The 21,356-nt window shown below is 33.8% G+C and overlaps 1 protein-coding gene across 1 annotated transcript in view; it reads left to right on the top strand.

Moving 5' to 3' along the window:
• LOC140040885 (phosphatidylethanolamine N-methyltransferase-like) overlaps window positions 1–21,356 on the top strand; it is a 32,932-nt gene that overhangs the window by 9,049 nt on the left and 2,527 nt on the right. The window contains exons 4-6 of the mRNA XM_072087145.1: window positions 19,474–19,589; window positions 20,045–20,193; window positions 20,648–20,759. Of these exons, the coding sequence (XP_071943246.1) occupies window positions 19,474–19,589; window positions 20,045–20,193; window positions 20,648–20,759 (377 nt within the window). The remainder of the gene's footprint in view (window positions 1–19,473; window positions 19,590–20,044; window positions 20,194–20,647; window positions 20,760–21,356) is intronic.

The raw sequence follows: 21,356 nt of genomic DNA, 5'->3' as shown, positions 1-21,356 counted from the left end.
TATATTTTTGGTCTACAGAAGTGAATAACATTATTAAAACTGCAAATTGGCCTATTTAAAATCTGATTTTTTTAATTCTTTATTTTTCATGTTTTTGGAGGACAAATACATCTTTAAATAGTAGTATTGAATAATATGCTTTCATTAGTACTGTACCAAGTGTTATTATTTTAATCTTTTAGTTTTTGCATTTGAGAGAATATCACTTTACCAATAATTCTTTTACATTTCTTCTTCAAAAATCTTGATGAATTCACAATGATTTTTGTTCTTTGTCGGACAACTCATGACATGGATTTTACATAAGCTGTTCTACAAAAACCAGAAAGCATTGTTAAAAAGTTAATTCCACCTTTGTTGAATAAATCTTGGTAAATATTTAACTGCCAGTGTCTTTGAAAATAGTTCCATCTTCTTCTCTGAAGGAATGATTTTTGTTCTGTGTGGGACAACTCATGGTATGGATTTTACATGAGCTGTTCTACAAAAACCAGAAATCATTTTTAAAAAGTTAATGCTATGTTGGTTATTATCCATTGCTCGAGTAGCTTGTTGGTTTTTAAATCCATTTTTATACCAAATGAATGATTTTTGTTCTTTGTGGGACAACTCATCGTTATTTTTTTTACATGAGCTGTTCTACAAAAACCAGAAATCATTGTTAACAAGTTGGTGTTACAGTATATTGGTAGTATTGTCCATTGCTCGAGTAGCTTGTTGGTTTTTAAATCCATTTTAAATGCAAGCATAGTCTTGTTGTTTGTTCTTGATCCATTTTCTGCAGAAATGATTTTTGTTCTTTGTGGGACAACTCATGACATGGATTTTACATGAGCTGTTCTACAAAAACCAAAAATCATTGTTAAAATATTAATGCCATCTTGTTTGAATAAATCTTGATATCAATTGTGTCTTGAAAAGCAGAATCATGTTGTCTTGAACAATTGATTTTTGTTCTTTGTGGGACAACTCATGACATGGATTTTACATGAGCTGTTCTACAAAAACCAAAAATCATTGTTAAAATGTTGAGGTCATCTTGGTTAAGTATCCACTGTTTAAATGCAAGCATAGTCTTGTTGTTCTTGATCCAATTTCTGAAGGAATGATTTTTGTTCTTTGTGGGACAACTCATGGTTATGGATTTTACATGAGCTGTTCTACAAAAACCAAAAATCATTATTAATATTAAAAAGTTGAAGCCATCTCAGTTATTGTCCATTGCTCGAGTATCCGGTTTGTTGTTAAATCCGTTTTATTCCGAAGGAATGATTTTTGTTCTTTGTGGGACAACTCATCGTTATGTGTTTTACATGAGCTGTTCTACAAAAACCAATAATCACCGGAAAAATTACATAAGTATTTCTTTAAATCCATATAGTCACTAACTGAAAAAGTTATTTCCACCTTAGGTATTGTCCACTGCTCAAGTATTTGTTGTTAAATGATTTTTGTTCTTTGTGGGACAACTCATGGTATAGATTTTACATGAGCTGTTCTACAAAAACCAAGAATCACCGGAAAAATTACATTTCGTAGTTCTTTAAATCCACAGTCACTAGTTAGTGTTTAATCTATATCCTGTATAAAATCAAGTTTATTGATTAAGTCATCACATATAATCTTACATATGGTTTGTTATAGATGGATATTATAGGGGTTAAAGGTTAAACACATATAATACATCATATATACACATAGTGGACATAAGTTAAAGGTACAATAAATAAATATACATATAATTAATTAACTACTACTATCTATATGGTTTTGTATAGATAGATGTTAGAGGGGCTAAGTCTAACACACATAATACATGATACATCATATATACACATAATGTGTTATAAGGGCATAGGTTAAAGGTACAATAAATAATTAATTAAGTACTTATATCTTAATATTTGTAGCTCATACACCTTAGGAAGCTACAAAAGTGTACAACTTACCTACTGTATAGCCTATATCTTAGCCACATCCACCATTGCTTGTGTGCCTCTAATGCAATACAATAGAACAAACAGTACTAAAAACTAAAGTGTACACACCATATACCAAGTATCCCACATACGTACACAGACCCAACACAAAGCCAGCCAGTGTATACAACTAACTTACCCAAATATACTTAGTAGAAAATTCATATTGTCTCTAATCCTCCAGATATTACAAGCAGTATACGCTCAGTCGTGTCTTTGCTATCAAAGTTCGTCCCCTCTGTCATTTGACACCCGGTAGTAGCCTATTTATATTGTCTTGTCCCGTGGTCTAAAGTCACCCGCTCTTATAGCCACAAGTGCTTAATTCAACACTTTAACTATAAGAAAACAGATATTAAGCGCAATATCCAAAGTTTCCTCCCGGGGTTTAGAGGGCGAGTCAAAGGGAAAAAAGACAAATTAAATGCGGTTAAAATCTGTCTGTCCTTACTGTGCAGTGATTCACTCTACTATCTTAGACAATCTTGTCCTTTTTGTTTTTTTTATTCATACATTATTAAGTGTTGTTCCCCCGGGATTACATGCTACATACGCAAAATGACCAGTGATGATTCGGGAAGTTGAGACCTCTAGAGAATAGGAGCAGGTTGGCAATTCTTTGAAACGGTGTTTGCGAACTGAGACTTCCTAACGAATTTAATAAATGTTTTAACCAACTATTAAGTACATGTCACTGTCAGTCATCAGGTGATAAAATAATTGTTAAGTCTGAGATGTGTTATAATTAGATGATTCCTATAATAGTGGATGGGTTGGGCAAAGAGGATGTTCCTTAGTCAATTTAAATCAACTGAGACTACCTTTGCGTTCCAGATGTCTAACCAATCATTACAATTCATATCACTTTTTCATAACTACCAAAAACTTTGCAAAAGAATGACTCAAACTTGAATCAAAATATGAGTAAGATTATTATTTTTTTAAAGAAAAAAGCTAGACTTATATTGCAATTTTTTTAGTCTGGTTAAAAAAAAAGTAACGTGTCACCTAGACTTAAATAAAAATGTACTCGGAAATGACTTGTTAGGATGAAATCTTGGGCTATTTCTAAATTGCGAGTTTTGTTTTTTTTTTCGTCTAGTGGACTTTTGAGAGTTCTTTCCTGCTCTGTCTGGCTGGATCAAGTTCAGCCGTGCTAAATTTACCTTTTAGATAGAGTAATATAAGCCAAGCAGAGAATTAATATTAATTATGTAGAATGGTTTTATCAATATCATCTATTCCCTAATGTTTGACAACACAGAAATGATTTGAGAATTAAAATAGATGTTTTATGTGTTTGAATTTGTCTAAGTGTGTTTTCGCTATATGTAATGAAATGGTAGACAAATTTAATTTGTACTTTTAATCAAGTCTAGCCGAATCTGAATTAATTTAATATATTCAATGCTTAGCATGTAATAAAATGAAATATATAACTATCCTACTTTAAGAAAACAATTTTATATGGAGGTACCGTACCTTTTAAAGATGGTGTGAGGAAGACCCTAAAGACAACAGACAATATACTGTTCTAAAGTTTTGTATTTAAACTTCAATCAATGTATAACTACTTAGTAATTTTTAAGAAAAATTAGATAGTTGTACCTTTAATCAAGTCTAGCCGAATCTGAATTAATTTAGTATATTTAATGCTTAGTGTGTATTAAGATGTCCTATTTTAGAATTACTATTAATTTTATATAGAGGTACTGAACCCTTTAAATATGGTCTGTGAAAGACCCTAAAACAACATGCAATTAATGTTCTAAAGTTTTGTAATCAAACATTCATCAATGTATACATTAGTTAGTGTCCTTAAGAAATACTGGAGAGTGGTACAAACAACTACAATATAGATTACATACAACATACATACTTAAGGTACAGTACATCTGACAAGATGTACAAGCATAAAAACACAGTCTAAGTAAATTGAGACAACACTAAGTACTTACTCTATGCACTGTTAAAACTTCAGCTCTGATATTCACCTCTCAGAATTCCTACCAAAAAAACTCAACTGTGGAGTTAGAACCTTCTTGCCACCAGGACAGGAACTGAATGACTCTACAAGTGTCCCACAGCCTTTATATTTACACCCCTATGAATAATTTAGGGGTGTGTTTAATGATACAAGGCTAGGTGACACAAAAGGACCTTATTGTAAATTGGCTTGTGTCTTTACTGGTGGTAGCTTTTCGTTTCCCCTGCTGACAATTGATGACAATGGATTTGTGAAAACAATTGAGTGTGAACCGACATGGGGCTTTTCTTTACACTGTACAATGGAATGCCTTTTGTGAACTTTTTACCCATTCACAACTTCTCTAAGTAATATTTACCTTAGGTCCTCCCATGCTTTTAAATCATTTTAAATATGGCTCCATCTTATTTTTGGTCAATATATTTGAATTGATGGATTTTTAAAGAATATATATATAATATATTTTATTTTCATGTTGGCATAATAGGCATTTATGATAAAATTATATTAAATAATGCAATATTATATGTAATATGATATGTTTAAATTCACTCAAGGTACTTTATATAATACTTAAAGACCCCTTCCCTGCAATTTTGGACGTTTTTTGGAAAATAATACATATATATCACTTTAAAAACATTAAACCATGTCATTCCTTGTCTTAAATGTACGTTTTATGGTAAATTATGATAAAAAGTGAGAAACAATGCACTACCTAAGTAGCTCGCGGCGATCGACCTCTCGTGGACGGTCTTAGGCCTAGCCTAGCTAGGCTTAGTTTTGTAGGCCTAGCTGGTAAACATCGGTAACGTACGAACATCATACGCTAGCTATATACCTAGCCTGACGTTGTATACAGTAGTTGCTGCATTAATTGTCTTTCTATTTTTGCCAGACTCCGTTGATACAAATTGGGGAAAACCCGGTATTTTCGCTGAAAAGTTAGGAGTCTTCCATTTGTTTTGGCCTCACGATCGAGCGAAAAGTGGGTGAATTACAGGTGAAAAACAAAAATATCAATCCGCGCACAATGCATTTTGGGAATTATAGCGGGCCGCTATAATTATTAGAATCGACTTATTTTTCACATTTTTAACCGTTTAAAGACGAAAAAAGGTATCGCAATAGGACCATACAGTATTATTTTTACATTAAATATAGTTTGTGATCTTAAATTAGATCTAAAAAACGTAGGGAAGGGGGCTTTAAATGGATTTTATTTTAATATTTTTACATGTTATTTCTTAAAATTAAGGACACTGTTAGAAATTGTATGTACTACTGTGATAAATCATTACTTTTATTTTTTTTTATTATATTATATTATATTATATTATATTTTATTATTATATTTCATGCATTTCATTCATTTTATGAAATAATTTCATTCATCTTATGAAATATATTGAACAAAAATATTTCCACAAAATGCAACTTACCAAATTAGTTTCATTTTTTACATATTCATATTACCTTTAAAATAAAATTTCATTTTTTTTTTTTTATTTATATATATTCAATTTTATTAGCTTTTTAATACTATGCTAGCATTATTACTATTATTATTATTATTATTATTATTATTAAATAATAAATTAAAGCACACATTTCAGTTTAAATTTAATATCTTAGGATCTTTTTATATCTACAGTATTTCAATATTTTACATTTCAAATAGAATACAAAAAATATATAATGGATACATTTAAAAATCATATTATGGCCAATGTTAAAAAGTATGCATAAAACTAATATATAGTTCTAATTTACTAAAAGTACCAATATTCTAGTAAAATTATGCATCCTAGAATATGACAAAAGGAAAGACAATAAGGTGTGAACAAAATGAATTGAAAAGAAACAAGGTTATTTTTAAAAGAGGTGTGAAGAAATTAAATACCATAGTTTAAAAGATACTAAAATACTAAAAAATATACTTGATAAAAAGAACAACACCCATCTGTGTTCCTTTAGAAATTGTGAACATACCACTTAAAGATGATAAAATGTAAATGAGAATGTCTATGGAACCACCCTTAGGTGATTAATAATAACATTAATAACATTATCATTCCAACAGCACATTGCTCGCTCTTTTTTTATATTTTGTTTGATTTTTATAGATTTAGATTTACCAACAGATCATCTATCAAAATCTGTATTTATATTTTACTATAAGTAACAAACAATTTTTATAAAAACATTAACAAAATATATCAATGTATGATGATCAGTGAGGGGTCTTGTGTCAAATTATGCCACAGACATTTTGTTCTGATAACAAGCATTACTCAATACATGAAATCATGATCCAGATAATTTGGAAAAAAATGTAGAATTACTCTTATTTAATTTAAGAAGAATTTATATTGATATTTATTTTGTTTCACTTCAAGCATGATACAATACAGTTAAATTATTTGTAACATTGTAAAACTAAGAAATGAAACCCAGACAACCACAAAACATCTAGAACTAGAACAACTTTTTATCTTACTCTTCCGTTTGTTTTGGAGGGAAAAGGACAAAGCTTTAATTCACAACCAAGGTAATACCATATTATGGCGACCACTTAAGACACTGTACAAAACATGGATTACTTCTCATTAACTTCAACCTACTAATTCTTGAGAGGTAATCCTATTGTTGTTGTTGTACCTCTACTTTACAATGCTATATCCCGCTCAACCTAACTCTAACTGTAACATATTGATTAGGTTTAACTATCTAGCATTTATCATTATCCGTTGTAATCTGCTTGTTCAATGGACAGTTCTCTAATAATATTTTGATCCAACAATCCGAAAAACAGTAGGATTACTTGGTTTTACTTGTAATGTTTAAGTATTGATTTAACTGACCCAATGTAACGTCCATCATTAACTGTGTTAATCTGCTTTACTCTACTCGCCTTAAGATCTGTCTACACTATCAAACTAGTTTGAAAAAAAAATTGTAATGTGCCCAATTATGGTAGTGATATACCCAAATACGCTAGTGATATAACATCACATCCATAGGCACATCATTTTTTTTTTTCATATAAAGTTTGATAAGTGTGAACAGAGCTTTATATCTGGGAAAGGTTTAAAGTAATCTTTACTTTTTAGTCCGTCTTGTTAGTAGAGCATTTTACAATGATTTCTAGTTTTAAAAGTTTGCTGTTTTGCTTGATATGTTAATGTAAAATTTGTGGTATACCACATATATTTAGTTCTGAAAGAACTGTTGAGTTTCTCAACATTTTGGTAGGCCTACTGATATTATAACTGAACCTATGTAGAATAGAAAATAATATGGTAAAAATAACAGCCATTGATAATAATTATGTTTCATCCTTAATTAGCACATTGTCAAATATGTTTCATAAACAATACTACAAAAAAATACTGCTTTATTCCAAAAGGCTAACTACCATTGATGCTATATCACTGTATATATTATTTGTTAATGTTGCATTGACAATACTACAAAAAAATACTGCTTTATTCCAAAAGACTGATTGATTGTATTTTTCATATTAGAACATTGTCGAGAACATTGCACTGTAACACTGATACCGATTTCAAGAGACAGTGGCAGATATATGTCAGTGTATACTTGTTGTTTTCAAAGTTTCTGTCTACACTATCAAAATCGTTTGACAAAAAAGTGTGATGTGCCAAATATGGTAGTGATATGACATCATCATTTCCATATATGGGCACATCACATTTTTTTTTTTCAAATAAAGTTTGATAGTGTAGACAGAGCTTCATGCAAACATTAAACATGATAAGATAGCATTTACTATTAATATTATTGTCAACCTTGAATATTGATTTGTGTCTTTAGCCCATCTTCATCTACATGTCCTTGTATACTAATCCTTTGCTATCATTATACTGAAAATCAATTTTGTGTTAAATTAAAGCTAGAAATGTATTGTACTAATAAAGTTGGACCCAAGGTAATTTTGTTATTTCTCACTATGAATAATTAATTATTTTCCCTCAAAGTCTAATTAAAGGACAAATTTCGGTATTCGTGTTCCCGCCCGTAATTTAAGAAACAACAATATCCTTTGTGTTCCCTTTTGTAGAGTCAATGTTCTCAAAAATGGTTACATCAGCAGATTAAGTTTATATTATAATAGTTTAGTGCAGGCCCATCCCCATATTGACATTTTTAATTCCAACCTTTATCTGTTTCGTCGTAATTTAAGTGTTTCTGAGTTGTTGTAATTGTATTGTATCTGTTAAACCAAGCTGTAAGTGGCGGATTTGTTTCTGCTGCTGTTTCTGGTTTTAAAAATAAAATAAAAAAAAAAATATAAAAAAATTGATAAGGTTATAAAATATAATGTAAACTTTAACTTGCCTAAAAATATAAAATGTACTGTATTTAAGAGCAAAAAACATTTGTACAAAAACAGGGAATAATTTCACCAGTGTAGCATAGCAAAAAGCTATACAAAAACAACCTTATTGCTAAACAAAATCAGTTTGATTAGCATTATTGCTAAACAAAATTTTAAAATAAAATTTTTTCTTGCCAAAATTTAATTTATTATTAAACTTTGTTTATTAATTAATAGTGATAGTATTAATTACTGGTGACCTGACTAATTTACTTTTTATTAATCATCTTTCCAAAACAGCTTAAAATTTAAAGATGATTTTGACCTCTTTACAAATTAGAATAAAGTCACATAACAAAAACACTTCCATCATTATATAACTTTATTTTAGTTCCTTTAATTTCACTTTCTATCAATTACCAGACTATTTTTACTCCCGGAAATTTCAAAAATAATTTTGTCCGGAGAAAAAGTTTATGATAATGAGGTCAGTCGTTTAACCTTTTCTCGAGTGTTTCCGTTTTTTAGCATGCAAAGCGGAAAATATGATATATACTTTCAATACGTCATATTCAATTAGTGTCTTGTCACCTTCTGTCTAAAGAGATTTTTATACATTTTTAACAAATAGCCATGTCAGCCTTAACAAACTATGGCCATTTTGCTAAAAAATTACAATGTTTTGGGTATCAGTGGCTGAACGCGATATTTCTTTTCATACATAAGTTGGGGACCCCTCATGAAACGTCAAAAAAAAAAATTAATTAGTCATATCCATGAGGTAAGAATTGAGCCGTCTGTTTGGTCAAGTTGACTATGGAATGTCGATGTATGAGGTTCAAATCCCATGAGCAACTTCTTTTTACTTTGGAGTGAGAGAGATTATTTAGATGGTTAGGTTTAGTTATATTTAGAAAGTAGTTCGGCTATCTGTCCAATAAGGGGTCCCCAACTTATGTACGAAAAAAAAATCGCTGGCTGGACCTAATGAAGGTACAAATAAAATAAGCCAAAAGGTTAAAATCTAAACAAAAATGTTGAATTAAAGAACAAAGCACAATTTTCATAGTTTAGTTTAGTTTAGTTTAGTTATAATGGGAAAGTTTAGGCGATGTGCCTTTTTAAACCCCATATCAACTACATTGTGTCGATGCGATTCTTGAAGGTATTAGCGGTCTCAGAAATGACAACGTCGGCTGGTAAACTGTTCCAATGGTTTATTACTCGTTGCGAGAAGGTATGTCTTCTACAGTTCAATCCTTTATGGAAAGTAGGCTTGAAAAATCTCAGGTGATGCCCTCGAGTAATTCTGCTAATGTTACTTCTCATTTGGAAAAAGTCATCCTTGGCTACACCCTCGAAACCTTTAACAATTTTATATGCTTCAATCAGGTCACCTCGAATTCTTCTGTCATACAAGGTTGTTAGGCCAAGAATAATAATACATCTTCCTCTTCTGTACAGAAGGTTACTCATAATATTTACTTAAATAGTGTTATTCCGTCGGGAATCTCGTCTCATATATAATAGTATTCATTCATTCATTGGGATAGCTCATGAAATTCCATGATTTATTCAAGGACACTCAGGCATTATTATTATTATTATTATTATTTACATACTGTACTTCCTATTACACTACATACTGATTTATTTTGTGCTTATTACCCCAGATGTCTAATGGACCAATCCTTTTTTTGGATTTAAAATTTGGCAGCAAAATACAGTACAGATGAAATGCGCCCTCAACTACATTGCTATTTTTCAATTTTCAGTGTAAATTTTGTACTGCATGTATAGACATGATTAAATCTCTCTGGAGATTAAAATTGTGAACAGGCTAATTTTATCTTCAACATGTGTCTTTGTTTATATTGTTTACATCATGTCTATATTTAGATTCTGCTTGTGTTCTATTTGTATTTGATCCATGCCGTCAACTTGTGTTGGCCAACTTCTTGGTAATCACTTGTCTAGCTCTTAGATGTCTGGGTCTGTCAGATCTAGTCTACATTTTTTTGGAAAGAGTAAATTTGTTTGTGACACACTATTTAATTGTCACGTTGAAATAAAGATGTCAAAAATATACTATGATATCAACATTTTTGTGTAGGATCTTATTGTTCAAGTTTTTTTCCCTACAAAAAGGATACTTTTCTGTATTGACAAAAATCCTCATATCTATACTAGTTAGGCCACTATACAATACAGTATACAGTATTCTACAGTAATCTGAGTGAGTCAAATGGCCGAGCCGTTATTTATTTATTTATTCTTACTTTTGACTGGATTGCATTTTCAGTAACGCAGTACTGCTTTCCAAAATGGTCCAGGAGCCATTTACCGTACCTAAAGAGCCAACTATAACGGCAAGGGTTCGAGGCTGACTCGCTCCTAGTTCTGGTGGTGGAACAAGTCTTCTCAGATAAGGACTATAAACCGTAGGTCCAGTGTACACAGTTATAACCTGTGTGCACTTTAAAGAACACAGTTCATCATTCAAGACGAGTAGGGGGTTACTGTATCAGGGTGATTACCTATCTGATAGGACAGTGATTAATTTACTATTGGTAATCCTTGGCCACATGTGCCTCAAGACAAAATGAAAAATATCTGCTGCGTCTAGTTTGAAAAAGGCGCTTCATAAAAAGGAGGTTTATTCGAACCCCTTGGTTAATGACAGGATTATTCCATTTGTAACATGTTAAGACACTGTTATGTATTATGTACTGTTTTGTTGGAAGAATCTTTATTTATTTTGGTTTTAGGGGCTTCTTTTTAATCCTTTATTTTAAATTAAATTTAAATACAGATTATCATGTTTACATGATGTTTAGTATAGTCTGTATCATTTTAATCCTATGTACAGCCAATACAACTTTATCTTCTTTGAAGAAAACAGCTAAATACAAGAGTCTATGATCTTTCCTACTTAAATTTAGCTAAAAGCTAATTCTTGTACTCAAATTTGACTTGTTTCTCGTATCCCTATAATTAGTTATAGGCACTCTGTTAAGCATGTTGTGAGAAAAGGGTTTGAGTTGACCTTACCTAAAATCCCATTGTTTTTGGTGGAAGGCTTGGACAATACGTTTGAGGACCTCTTATAAAATGAAGATTGCTTAATCTTTTGTAATGGTAATCCCTGATCACTGCATCAAGTTTCTATTGGACAATATTGGGCGGTTCCAGTTATGGCCACAAGACTTGTTTAATATCCTGCCCTTTTGACATTTTGAATTACCCATGCATTCACCAAATTTGTCCAGCAAAAGAATACAACTCACTTTTATTGTTATTCTATTTTATTTTAAATCAACTGACAGAGATGAAAACCTAAAAAGTTGATAAACATGAAACAGTAACAATATATACAAAAATTACAAGTTATTTAAAACTTGTTCACAATTTTAGACCTAAAAATAATTAAAGAGTAAAAAAAAATATCAGAATCACAAAAAATAAATCACATTTAACCATGGAGGCCCAGATCAACTTATGCGTGTTCTTCTCTTTGGATGTGCACATACACAAATGCATCTGTAACAATCATTAAATATTTTTAAAATAATAGTTTATTAACACTATGTTTATGATTGATGGATGAATGAATATCAGCACCAATAATTTTGCATTCAAGTGAATTTTTATGAAGAGCTATAATTAATCGTAAGAAAAGAAAGAAAAAGAAAACAAAATTAAGTAAGAATTGGGAGGGTGTATTAAAGTATGATCTGACCAGACCATCCATAGGAAAATGCACTAATCATTTGATGTCACAAATTATTTTAATTGCCAATCAGTTGACTATTGCCAACATTTTAAATGTCAAATACGTCTGGTCATGTGGTTTAAAGTTAAGAGTCTGAAGTTTACCTATGGCATTGACAATGATGAATTTTATGGTTTTTAATATTTAAACACTTAAACATGTACTGTACTTTATTTTCAATACTATTTTTATTCTACTGATCTAATCCCACTTCAGGTCTAATCCCACTTCAGGTCTAATCCCACTCCCCTACTTTATGTCAGATTTCACAAACAGGCATGTCCCCGGGTATAGTCCCAGTATTGACTTTTGGTCTGGATGTACAGTAGGCCTCTCTAACCAGATTAGATGAGATTTTACAAGAAATGCTTACCAATCATTTTTTTTCCTGAACCAAGGTAGTCCCATCTGCTATGTTGGTCCAATTAAAACCCCAAAACTATACATTCCATTCAATACAGTAGTAATGTATGCTTCATAATTCATAAAACTAAAAGAAAAAGTTTGATTATATTTTGGATAGTGTAGCATAGTTTAATATAAATATAAGATTTTTATATTTGAAAAAAAAAGAAATAATTCTGGAATTTGGTTTTCAAGAAGTATTTCATAGTTTAATAAAATTATAATATCTTTATATTTGAAAAAAAAGAATTTTCAAGAATTATTTTTATGACGTCCGAAGACGTAATGAATTAATTGAGAGCATTACAATCTTAAATATTGTCTTAATACACTGAAAGGAAATGATGTCTTTTGTACAAATCCTTATAGAATTATGTGTTTCCACATTAATTGAAAACTTGCTTTCTTTTTTTTTAAATATCCATAAAATCAACTTTGCATTCTATAAAATCCACTTCCATTAAGGCTACTAAAAATAATAGTTCATTCTTATATAGCGTATACTAGAAAGCTCTCAATGCGCTGCATATTATTACCCCGATAATTTTTTTTTGCAACATGTAAGGAAACATACTCCCATAATGCAGCCAGTAATCAGCACAAAGTTGTGTCTTGATCTAACTAGGTACCCATTTATACACCTGGGTGGAGAGAGTAAGTAAGTAAAGTATCTTGCCTAAGAATACAAGCAATGCGGCGAGAGTTGGATTCGAATCACGATCAGTAATCCAACGTCCAAACACTGCCCTACTGAAACAGTAGAAAATCTCTAATGGAGGTAATGCCATCATATTTGTCATATAAGGACTAAATTAAATAAACTTGTATATTAACAACCAACAAAAGAATGAAAATGTGATTTTACAATTTGTTGTGGTCGTCTTTAAGTAGCAACTAGTATAAGATTAAGAACTTTTCTTTTTCCGAATGATAGAAGATTTCATGTTTGGGAAGTGACAGAAACTTTCTACTTTAAACAGTGTGATAGTTTAAAAACCCAGTGGTAAGTTAGCCAAACTGTAATGTCCGAATGGTCAAACAGTCCACTCGTATAACAATGGACAGTTAATTGAATAGTTCTATTGATTAAGCTTGTCCAATTAATATTAATGACTCTGTGATAACTAAAAACAACTTAAGCTCAGTTTACACTATAAAACTTTATGTGACAAAAACATGTGATTTGCCCATATATGGACATATTGGTGTCATATCACTACCATATTTGGGCATATCACTACCATATTTGGGCATATTACTACCATATTTTGGCACTTAACACTTTTTTTGTCAAACTAGTTTGATAGTGTAGACATAGCTTTACAGTTACTCCTTTTAGCCAATAGATTAATGTTTAAAACCCTCTTAAGGCTATTAAATGTTCATGTGATCTGGAATGACCAATGAACATTCAGGGTTACATGAACTTTTGCTCTGTAGATCCCTGCTTGCAATATTGTATGTAACATTCAATGTAATTATACTATATATTGCTGAACAAATGTGAATGTAGATGGTATGATAATTTCATGCCCGATCCTCCAAAATCATGAAAAATGAAGATTAATTAAATCAGGCTTTGAATAGGTTATTTTGTAGTTTTAATAAAGTCTCCATCAGTAAAAAAAAATAATGTTTTCTCTTAATAAATGACAAAATAAATGACAAAATAAAGTTCAACCAACCTGGCAGCCAATTTGACTATGTTTTGCTTTAAATTACAGTTTTTCAGGTAAATAAATTTGTTTTCGATAAAAAAATTTTTTTAAAGTAAATAACTATTATGTGACATTAAAATGGCATATTCAACAAAAAAATTATGTTTTCATCTTTAAAATTTAAATCATTAATTTAACCATTTTACAAAAATTGAATTATTTTAATTTAAAGATTTGCTTGTGAAATTGGGATTACAATGTGCACTTAGCACTTAGTCGTTCAGCTTTATCTTTCAGTTCACATTGTTCCGTTTTGTGATAAATAAAACAAAGCCAGAATCATCATCTGAAGTTCACATGATTTTGTCACGCAAGTGTCTGGACTTTCCCGAGTGTCTGACTATTTATAATTGTGTCATAAGATGTTACTTCCATTATTTACACAAGGTGGAGCAAATGACTCTTTTCAATTCAAACTTCAAAGTATCATTGAATAATATAATAATAAATGAAAACTTATATAGCGCCGGTATCCTCCACCCATGTGGCGCTCATGGCGCTTTGTGCATTAACAACGTGCGAGAACATCAGCGAATAGCGACGTCTTTAGGTTGGTCTTGAAACTGTTTAGACTAGTTGAGCATTTAACTGTTGCTGGTAAGCTGTTCCATACACTTGCGGCCGCAACGTAAAAAGATCTCTGACCCCACTGATTTTTCGCTCTACGCTCTTGAAGAAGGTTTTGTGACAATGATCGTAGGCCTCTGCAGGATGATTCGTAACGATCCACAAGGTCAGATAAATAAGCAGGAGCACTGTCATTTAGGATCTTGAATACAAACAACGCAAGTTTGTACTTAATACGTTGTTGAACAGGCAACCAATGCAAATCCATCAGGACAGGAGTTATGTGAGCGTTTGATTTTGTATAAGTTACAATTCTAGCTGCCATATTTTGCAAGCGCTGCAAACGTTGTATTTGAGATTTTGGTATGCCAAACAACAAGGCATTACCAATGTCAATTTTAGAAGTGACAAATGAGTGTACAATCAATTCAGCTGTTTTCTTGTTAAGATTACCGCGAATACGACCAAGGTTCCTAATCGATATGCATGCTGCTTTGGATACAGTTGTTATTTGTGCTTCCATAGTGAGATTACTATCCAGCATGATTCCCAGATTCCGGACCACCGATGATGGAGCGATGTTAGAGTTTCCGATTCTGATATGTGTGATGTTGATTTTGGAGATGTTACATTTAGACCCGACGATAATAAACTCTGTCTTTCCATCATTCAACTTTAGTGTGATACATAGAAATTATGTTTGCTCTGAAACACATACCAGGGGTGGATCCAGGGATAGCGCTAGGGTTAATCCAAGGGTAGCGCTAGGGTGCATCCAGGGATAGCGCTAGGGTGGATCCAGGGATGGCGCTAGGGTGCATCCAGGGATAGCGCTAGGGTGCATCCAGGGGTAGCGCTAGGGTGAATCCAAGGGTAGCGCTAGGGTGCATCCAGGGATAGCGCTAGGGTGGATCCAGGGATGGCGCTAGGGTGCATCCATGGATAGCGCTAGGGTGCATCCAGGGGTAGCGCTAGGGTGCATCCAGGGGTAGCGCTAGGGTGGATCCAGAGGTAGCGCTAGGGTGAATCCAAAGGTAGCGCTAGGGTGCATCCAGGGATAGCGCTAGGGTGGATCCAGGGATGGCGCTAGGGTGCATCCAGGGATAGCGCTAGGGTGCATACAGGGGTAGCGCTAGGGTGCATCCAGGGGTAGCGCTATGGTGCATCCAGGGGTAGCGCTAGGGTGAATCCAAGGGTAGCGCTAGGGTGCATCCAGGGATAGCGCTAGGGTGGATCCAGGGATGGCGCTAGGGTGCATCCAGGGATAGCGCTAGGGTGCATCCAGGGGTAGCGCTAGGGTGCATCCAGGGGTAGCGCTAGGGTGGATCCAGGGATAGCGCTAGGGTGAATCCAAGGGTAGCGCTAGGGTGCATCCAGGGATAGCGCTAGGGTGGATCCAGGGATGGCGCTAGGGTGCATCCAGGGATAGCGCTAGGGTGCATCCAGGGGTAGCGCTAGGGTGAATCCAAGGGTAGCGCTAGGGTGCATCCAGGGATAGCGCTAGGGTGGATCCAGGGATGGCGCTAGGGTGCATCCAGGGATAGCGCTAGGGTGCATCCAGGGGTAGCGCTAGGGTGCATCCAGGGGTAGCGCTAGGGTGCATCCCAGGGGTAGCGCTAGGGTGCATCCAGGGATAGCGCTAGGGTGCATCCAGGGGTAGCGCTAGGGTGCATCCAGGGGTAGCGCTAGGGTGAATCCAGGGGTAGCGCTAGGGTGCATCCAGGGGTAGCGCTAGGGTGCATCCAGGGATAGCGCTAGGGTGCATCCAGGGGTAGCGCTAGGGTGCATCCAGGGATAGCGCTAGGGTGAATCCAGGGGTAGCGCTAGGGTGCATCCAGGGGTAGCGCTAGGGTGCATCAAGCTAGGGTGCATCAAGGGGTAGCGCTAGGGTGCATCCAGGGGTAGCGCTAGGGTGCATCCAGGGGTAGCGCTAGGGTGGGTGCATGCTCCTCACTTTGACAGCTAAAATTAAATTATGAACTACTTTTTTATATCATAGTTGACATACTATAAATATTATGCTATCATTTGTCCGTGGTAAAAAAATAATGGCTCTCTTCCTGAATACAAGTACATAGACAAATAGTTATATGTCAAACTCACTGGTGTAGACATGGGTTGACCTAGGTTCAGAAAGTTTTGGATTTCCCAAGGTAATTTCCTAAGGCATATGATTTTGCTATCTAATGTGTGGTTGGGTGGAGGTGTTAATGTCAAGCATTACAGAATCAGAGCTCAGGATAATGGAGGCTGTTACACTATCAATGTGATATGCCCATATATGGACATGATGATGTCATATCACTACCACATCCTACTGTAGTTTTATAGTGTAGACAAAGCTTTACACCATGAGCGTTATTATTAAAATTAGTACAAGTCGCATTTTCCTCAATATCATCATTGGATTATACTGTGTGTAAACATTTTATTAACAACCCATAAAAAATTGTCAGCTACATGGCAAATGCTAGTATTCTGACTGTTAAGTTCCCTGGAGATACGTATCTAGACAGGATTCGTCTAGGAACGGTACAAATTCATGCTTTATAAATAAATATTTCATACGATGTCTTTTTAACCAGCCAGTGACAAGACAAGTGATGTTAACATTCATACTTATTACTGTGAGTTGAAACTGCATGTTAGAATCCCATCGGATAGATAAACTAGACAAGGGCACTGATAAACATTGCTAGTACTGTATGTAGCAATGTTGGATTAAGTATCTGATTCGTCTGCAATTGCAATAGACAGGCAATGTTAACATTAATAGTGTGTTTGTCAGCATGTCCCATCGGATAGGTAAACTAGACCTAGTATTAGGGGGCTATTAAACAGTGCAAATATATGTACATGATTTAGCAATGTTGAATCAAACATTTGATTTGTCTATATACATACAAGACAGACTATGTTAACAGTGAATGCAAGTAGTCAACTACACACATTAGAGAGTGCACTATATTAAGGTTCCCACTTGGATGCAACGCAAGGATGTTGATACACCACAAGTATGACCAATCATGACATGATGGATCATCCAATTACCATCTGTTATCGTGCCTTACGTTGTTACTTTGCGAAGTCAGAATCGAGCATTAGCAGTTATAAAAATCTCTATGATGATGTACATAGCCATTGAGAAGACATTTTTGGAATATTTGTATTTGGCGTTGTGTAGTCGATTAGTTAGAACACTTGACGGTCATACAGAGAGACCTGGGTTCAATTCCAAGCACTTCCAGTAAATGAGTACCTGGTTGAAAATACTAGGGAGAATAAAGCGGCGTGGAAAGGAACAGGCCACACCCTACCACATAATGCCAAAACTTAAGTAAAATGAGCTTCTAATACCCTATGTTCAGAATTGAACATAGGACCTTTACCGTACCTTTAAGCTACAGCCTTTTATATTCCCTTTGTTTCGAAATCTGCAATATTCAAAATTATTTTATACAATTTATTTATACGGTTTTGCATAAAAAAAAATATGCTTAAAAGACAAAATAAATGATGTGCACACGTTCTTGCATTTGCCCTCCGGTATCTGACAATTACCCAACAAATGAACAATTTTTGCAAGAATTTCCTTGATCTCTGTTTTGAATGGCATGAGAAGTTATGTCCGACTAAAGTTAAACTAACCTTGAATAGATGTTATCCTCAATTAAAAACTCCCCATATACACTTCCCAAATGTATCGTCTCTCTAATCCAAAATTAATTTCAAATTACAAATGTGTATTTCTTCTCAGACATTTTATATAATTAAATTTACATAGATTTATATTAAGTATCTAGAGCAATATCTGTCGGGCCACGCTCAAGCAAATGTTTCAAGAACGAAAGTAAAATCCGTCTGAAGATACATAGAAAAGTTATTATAATGTTTGACAGTCATAGAATATGTCCAATGTCAGTCTATGACTTTAACTATTGAATTTGCATTGCATTGTTTTTCTACTAATACTAATACCTGATATTATTCTGACAACATTGGTTTTACTAGTGGTCTTTAAGTACAGTAGAACCCCTATTAATAGGACACCATTTTAGTACCCAACAAAATGTTGCCTTAATGAGGTGTGTCCTCTGAATGGGGTGTCCTCTTCTGGATAGGAGTGTCCTCCTCTGAATGTGGGTGTCCTCCTCTGAATGTGGGTGTCCTCCTCTGAATGTGGGTGTCCTCCTCTGTATAGGAGTGTCCTCCTCTGCATAGGCATTGTCTGTAGTGTTAAACATTTTGCGGGAAAATAGAGATTTTTGTTTGTTTTACAGTAGACTGTCTCCTGAATAATACTGATGATAACGCGGGATGTACCGTGCAGTATAAAAACCGAGTTCAATTTGGTATTTTTCAGCGGTTACCTAACACATTTAATAGGTTACTTGTTACTTGTTTGGATATTGATTTATTTTATGATTGTATTTAAGGGTAAAATTGTTAAATTTCTTTAATGCTGTGATCTTTGTTTATGTTTGTGCTGTTTATTTGAATACATTTTACATTTATTATGTTTAGATTCAACCGGTTAGTGGCGGTTTCATCGCTGTTGGTTGAATAAAATAAAATTTTAAAAAATAAAAATTTAAAAAAATGTTTGACAAGATTTCAACCTCTGGCTTTTCTAATGATGCAACTATGTCTGTCACCTTCAATGAGCCTCATGTCAAATTTACATTGACTTTATTGTCTTTCAGATTGCACGATGGGAGTTTTATACCAAGAAGTTAAGCACTCTGTTTGGTAGTCCCTTCAAAGGTTGTGTAGCACTAGCACTCCCTATCCTGCTTTTAGTATGTCTTAGAGATATCCAGTAAGTTTTTAAAGTTTTTACATTGTCAATGTGTTCTCAGTGTTAAAAAAAGATGCACAAACATTGTCAATGCTGAATTATTGCACTATTTGCTTTATTATCAGAAGACCCATTGCTGAACACTGTATATAATAGTATATTTGTGTACGCCTATGTAAATATGTCACAGACAACACAGCTTAAGCCTTGTCTACAATATCAAACTTCATGTGACCATGGAGGTTATACCTCCATGATGTGACAAACAAAATGTGATGTACCCATATATGGACATGATGATGTCATATCACTACCATATTTGAGCATATCACTACCATATTTGACCACATCAAATCAACTAGTTTGATAGTGTAGACAGGCACTGGCATTCAAAATGAAAATTCTAAAACCGACCTATCTCTTGTTTGATAACATCCATGTACAATAGGCTCATGGTCATTTGTTTATCATCACAGGTATGAAACGACTCTACAATCACAGCCTAAATGGGAGACTTTGGAAGCCATGCCCATGTCAAAGACGGCTGCCTCGGTGCTCTTAGCTGTTGGAATGACTTTAGTCATTTGGAGCTTTTGGACTTTAGGATTTACAGGGACATTCTTTGGTAGGTACCGATAGTTGATCACATTTTTTATAAGCAGAGCTTGAATAATACAAAAGTTGTTATAAAAGGCAGTCTAAAGCTCTGTCTACACTATCAAACTTTATGTAACAAAAATGTGATGTGCCCATATATAGACATGATGATGTCATATCACTACCATATTTGGACGCATCACACTTTTTTTGTTAAACTAGTTTGATAGTGTAAACAGAGCTTTATGCGTGTTATCGATCAACATTATTGACTTAAACAGGAAATAGGCTCCCAAGACCAAGGAGTTCCTTTATCTACATATATGGTTTCTATGGTAGGTACAGTCAATCAGAAACCGGCGAGACTTTTACAAAACTGGGTGTATGATTCATCTTTCATTATAGAATATGGCTTGGAATTAACACATCTTTCATATAAATTAAATTGATCATAAATGACATAAATGGTTATTTTCTTACAGGTGATTATTTTGGAATTCTTTTGGATAAAAAAGTTACAAAATTTCCATTTAACATTCCACATGATCCGATGTATTTGGGATCAACGTTAAACTGGCTTGGACTAGCCATTTGGTAAGTAGTATCGTCCAAAATAGAGAACTTGTGTGGGTGCAGGGATAAGCTCCTGAGACTCATAGTTAAAAGCCCAACCACAACAATGAAATTTAAGGATGAATTTATCTTACTTTGAATCGTACCTTTTCCATTTATTTATTTATTATTATTTATTTTCAATCTTTCTACATAGCAAAAAAACAAACATATAAGTATAACAGGGTAGTAGCGGAAAAGCAAAAGTATAAAACTGTCATCTTGTGATGTGCTTGACCAGCCCCTGTCATTTAATTAAACTTATAGTCAATACATACTAGCATGTACAGTGCGTTATATTTCAAAAGTACATATATATTGTCTAGATCCAGATAATGATTGTGGAACTCTAGCCCAAATAGCGGTGAGTGGCCAAGCAGTTAAGACACTGGAACCATAATAACTTGCCATATTAACATCGGCAAGGGTTTGAGCCTCATTCGCTCCATGGTGGTAGAACGAGTCTTCTCGGATAAGGACTATAAATTGTAGGTGCAGTGTACACATCTGGCTCATGTGCACTTTAAAGAACCTAGTACATCGAGACGAGTAGGGGGTGACAGTGTGCTAGTATACACA

Source organism: Antedon mediterranea, chromosome 2, assembly GCF_964355755.1.
Source record: "Antedon mediterranea chromosome 2, ecAntMedi1.1, whole genome shotgun sequence".
Taxonomy (NCBI): domain Eukaryota; kingdom Metazoa; phylum Echinodermata; class Crinoidea; order Comatulida; family Antedonidae; genus Antedon; species Antedon mediterranea.
This window is presented reverse-complemented; position numbering and strand designations above follow the sequence as displayed.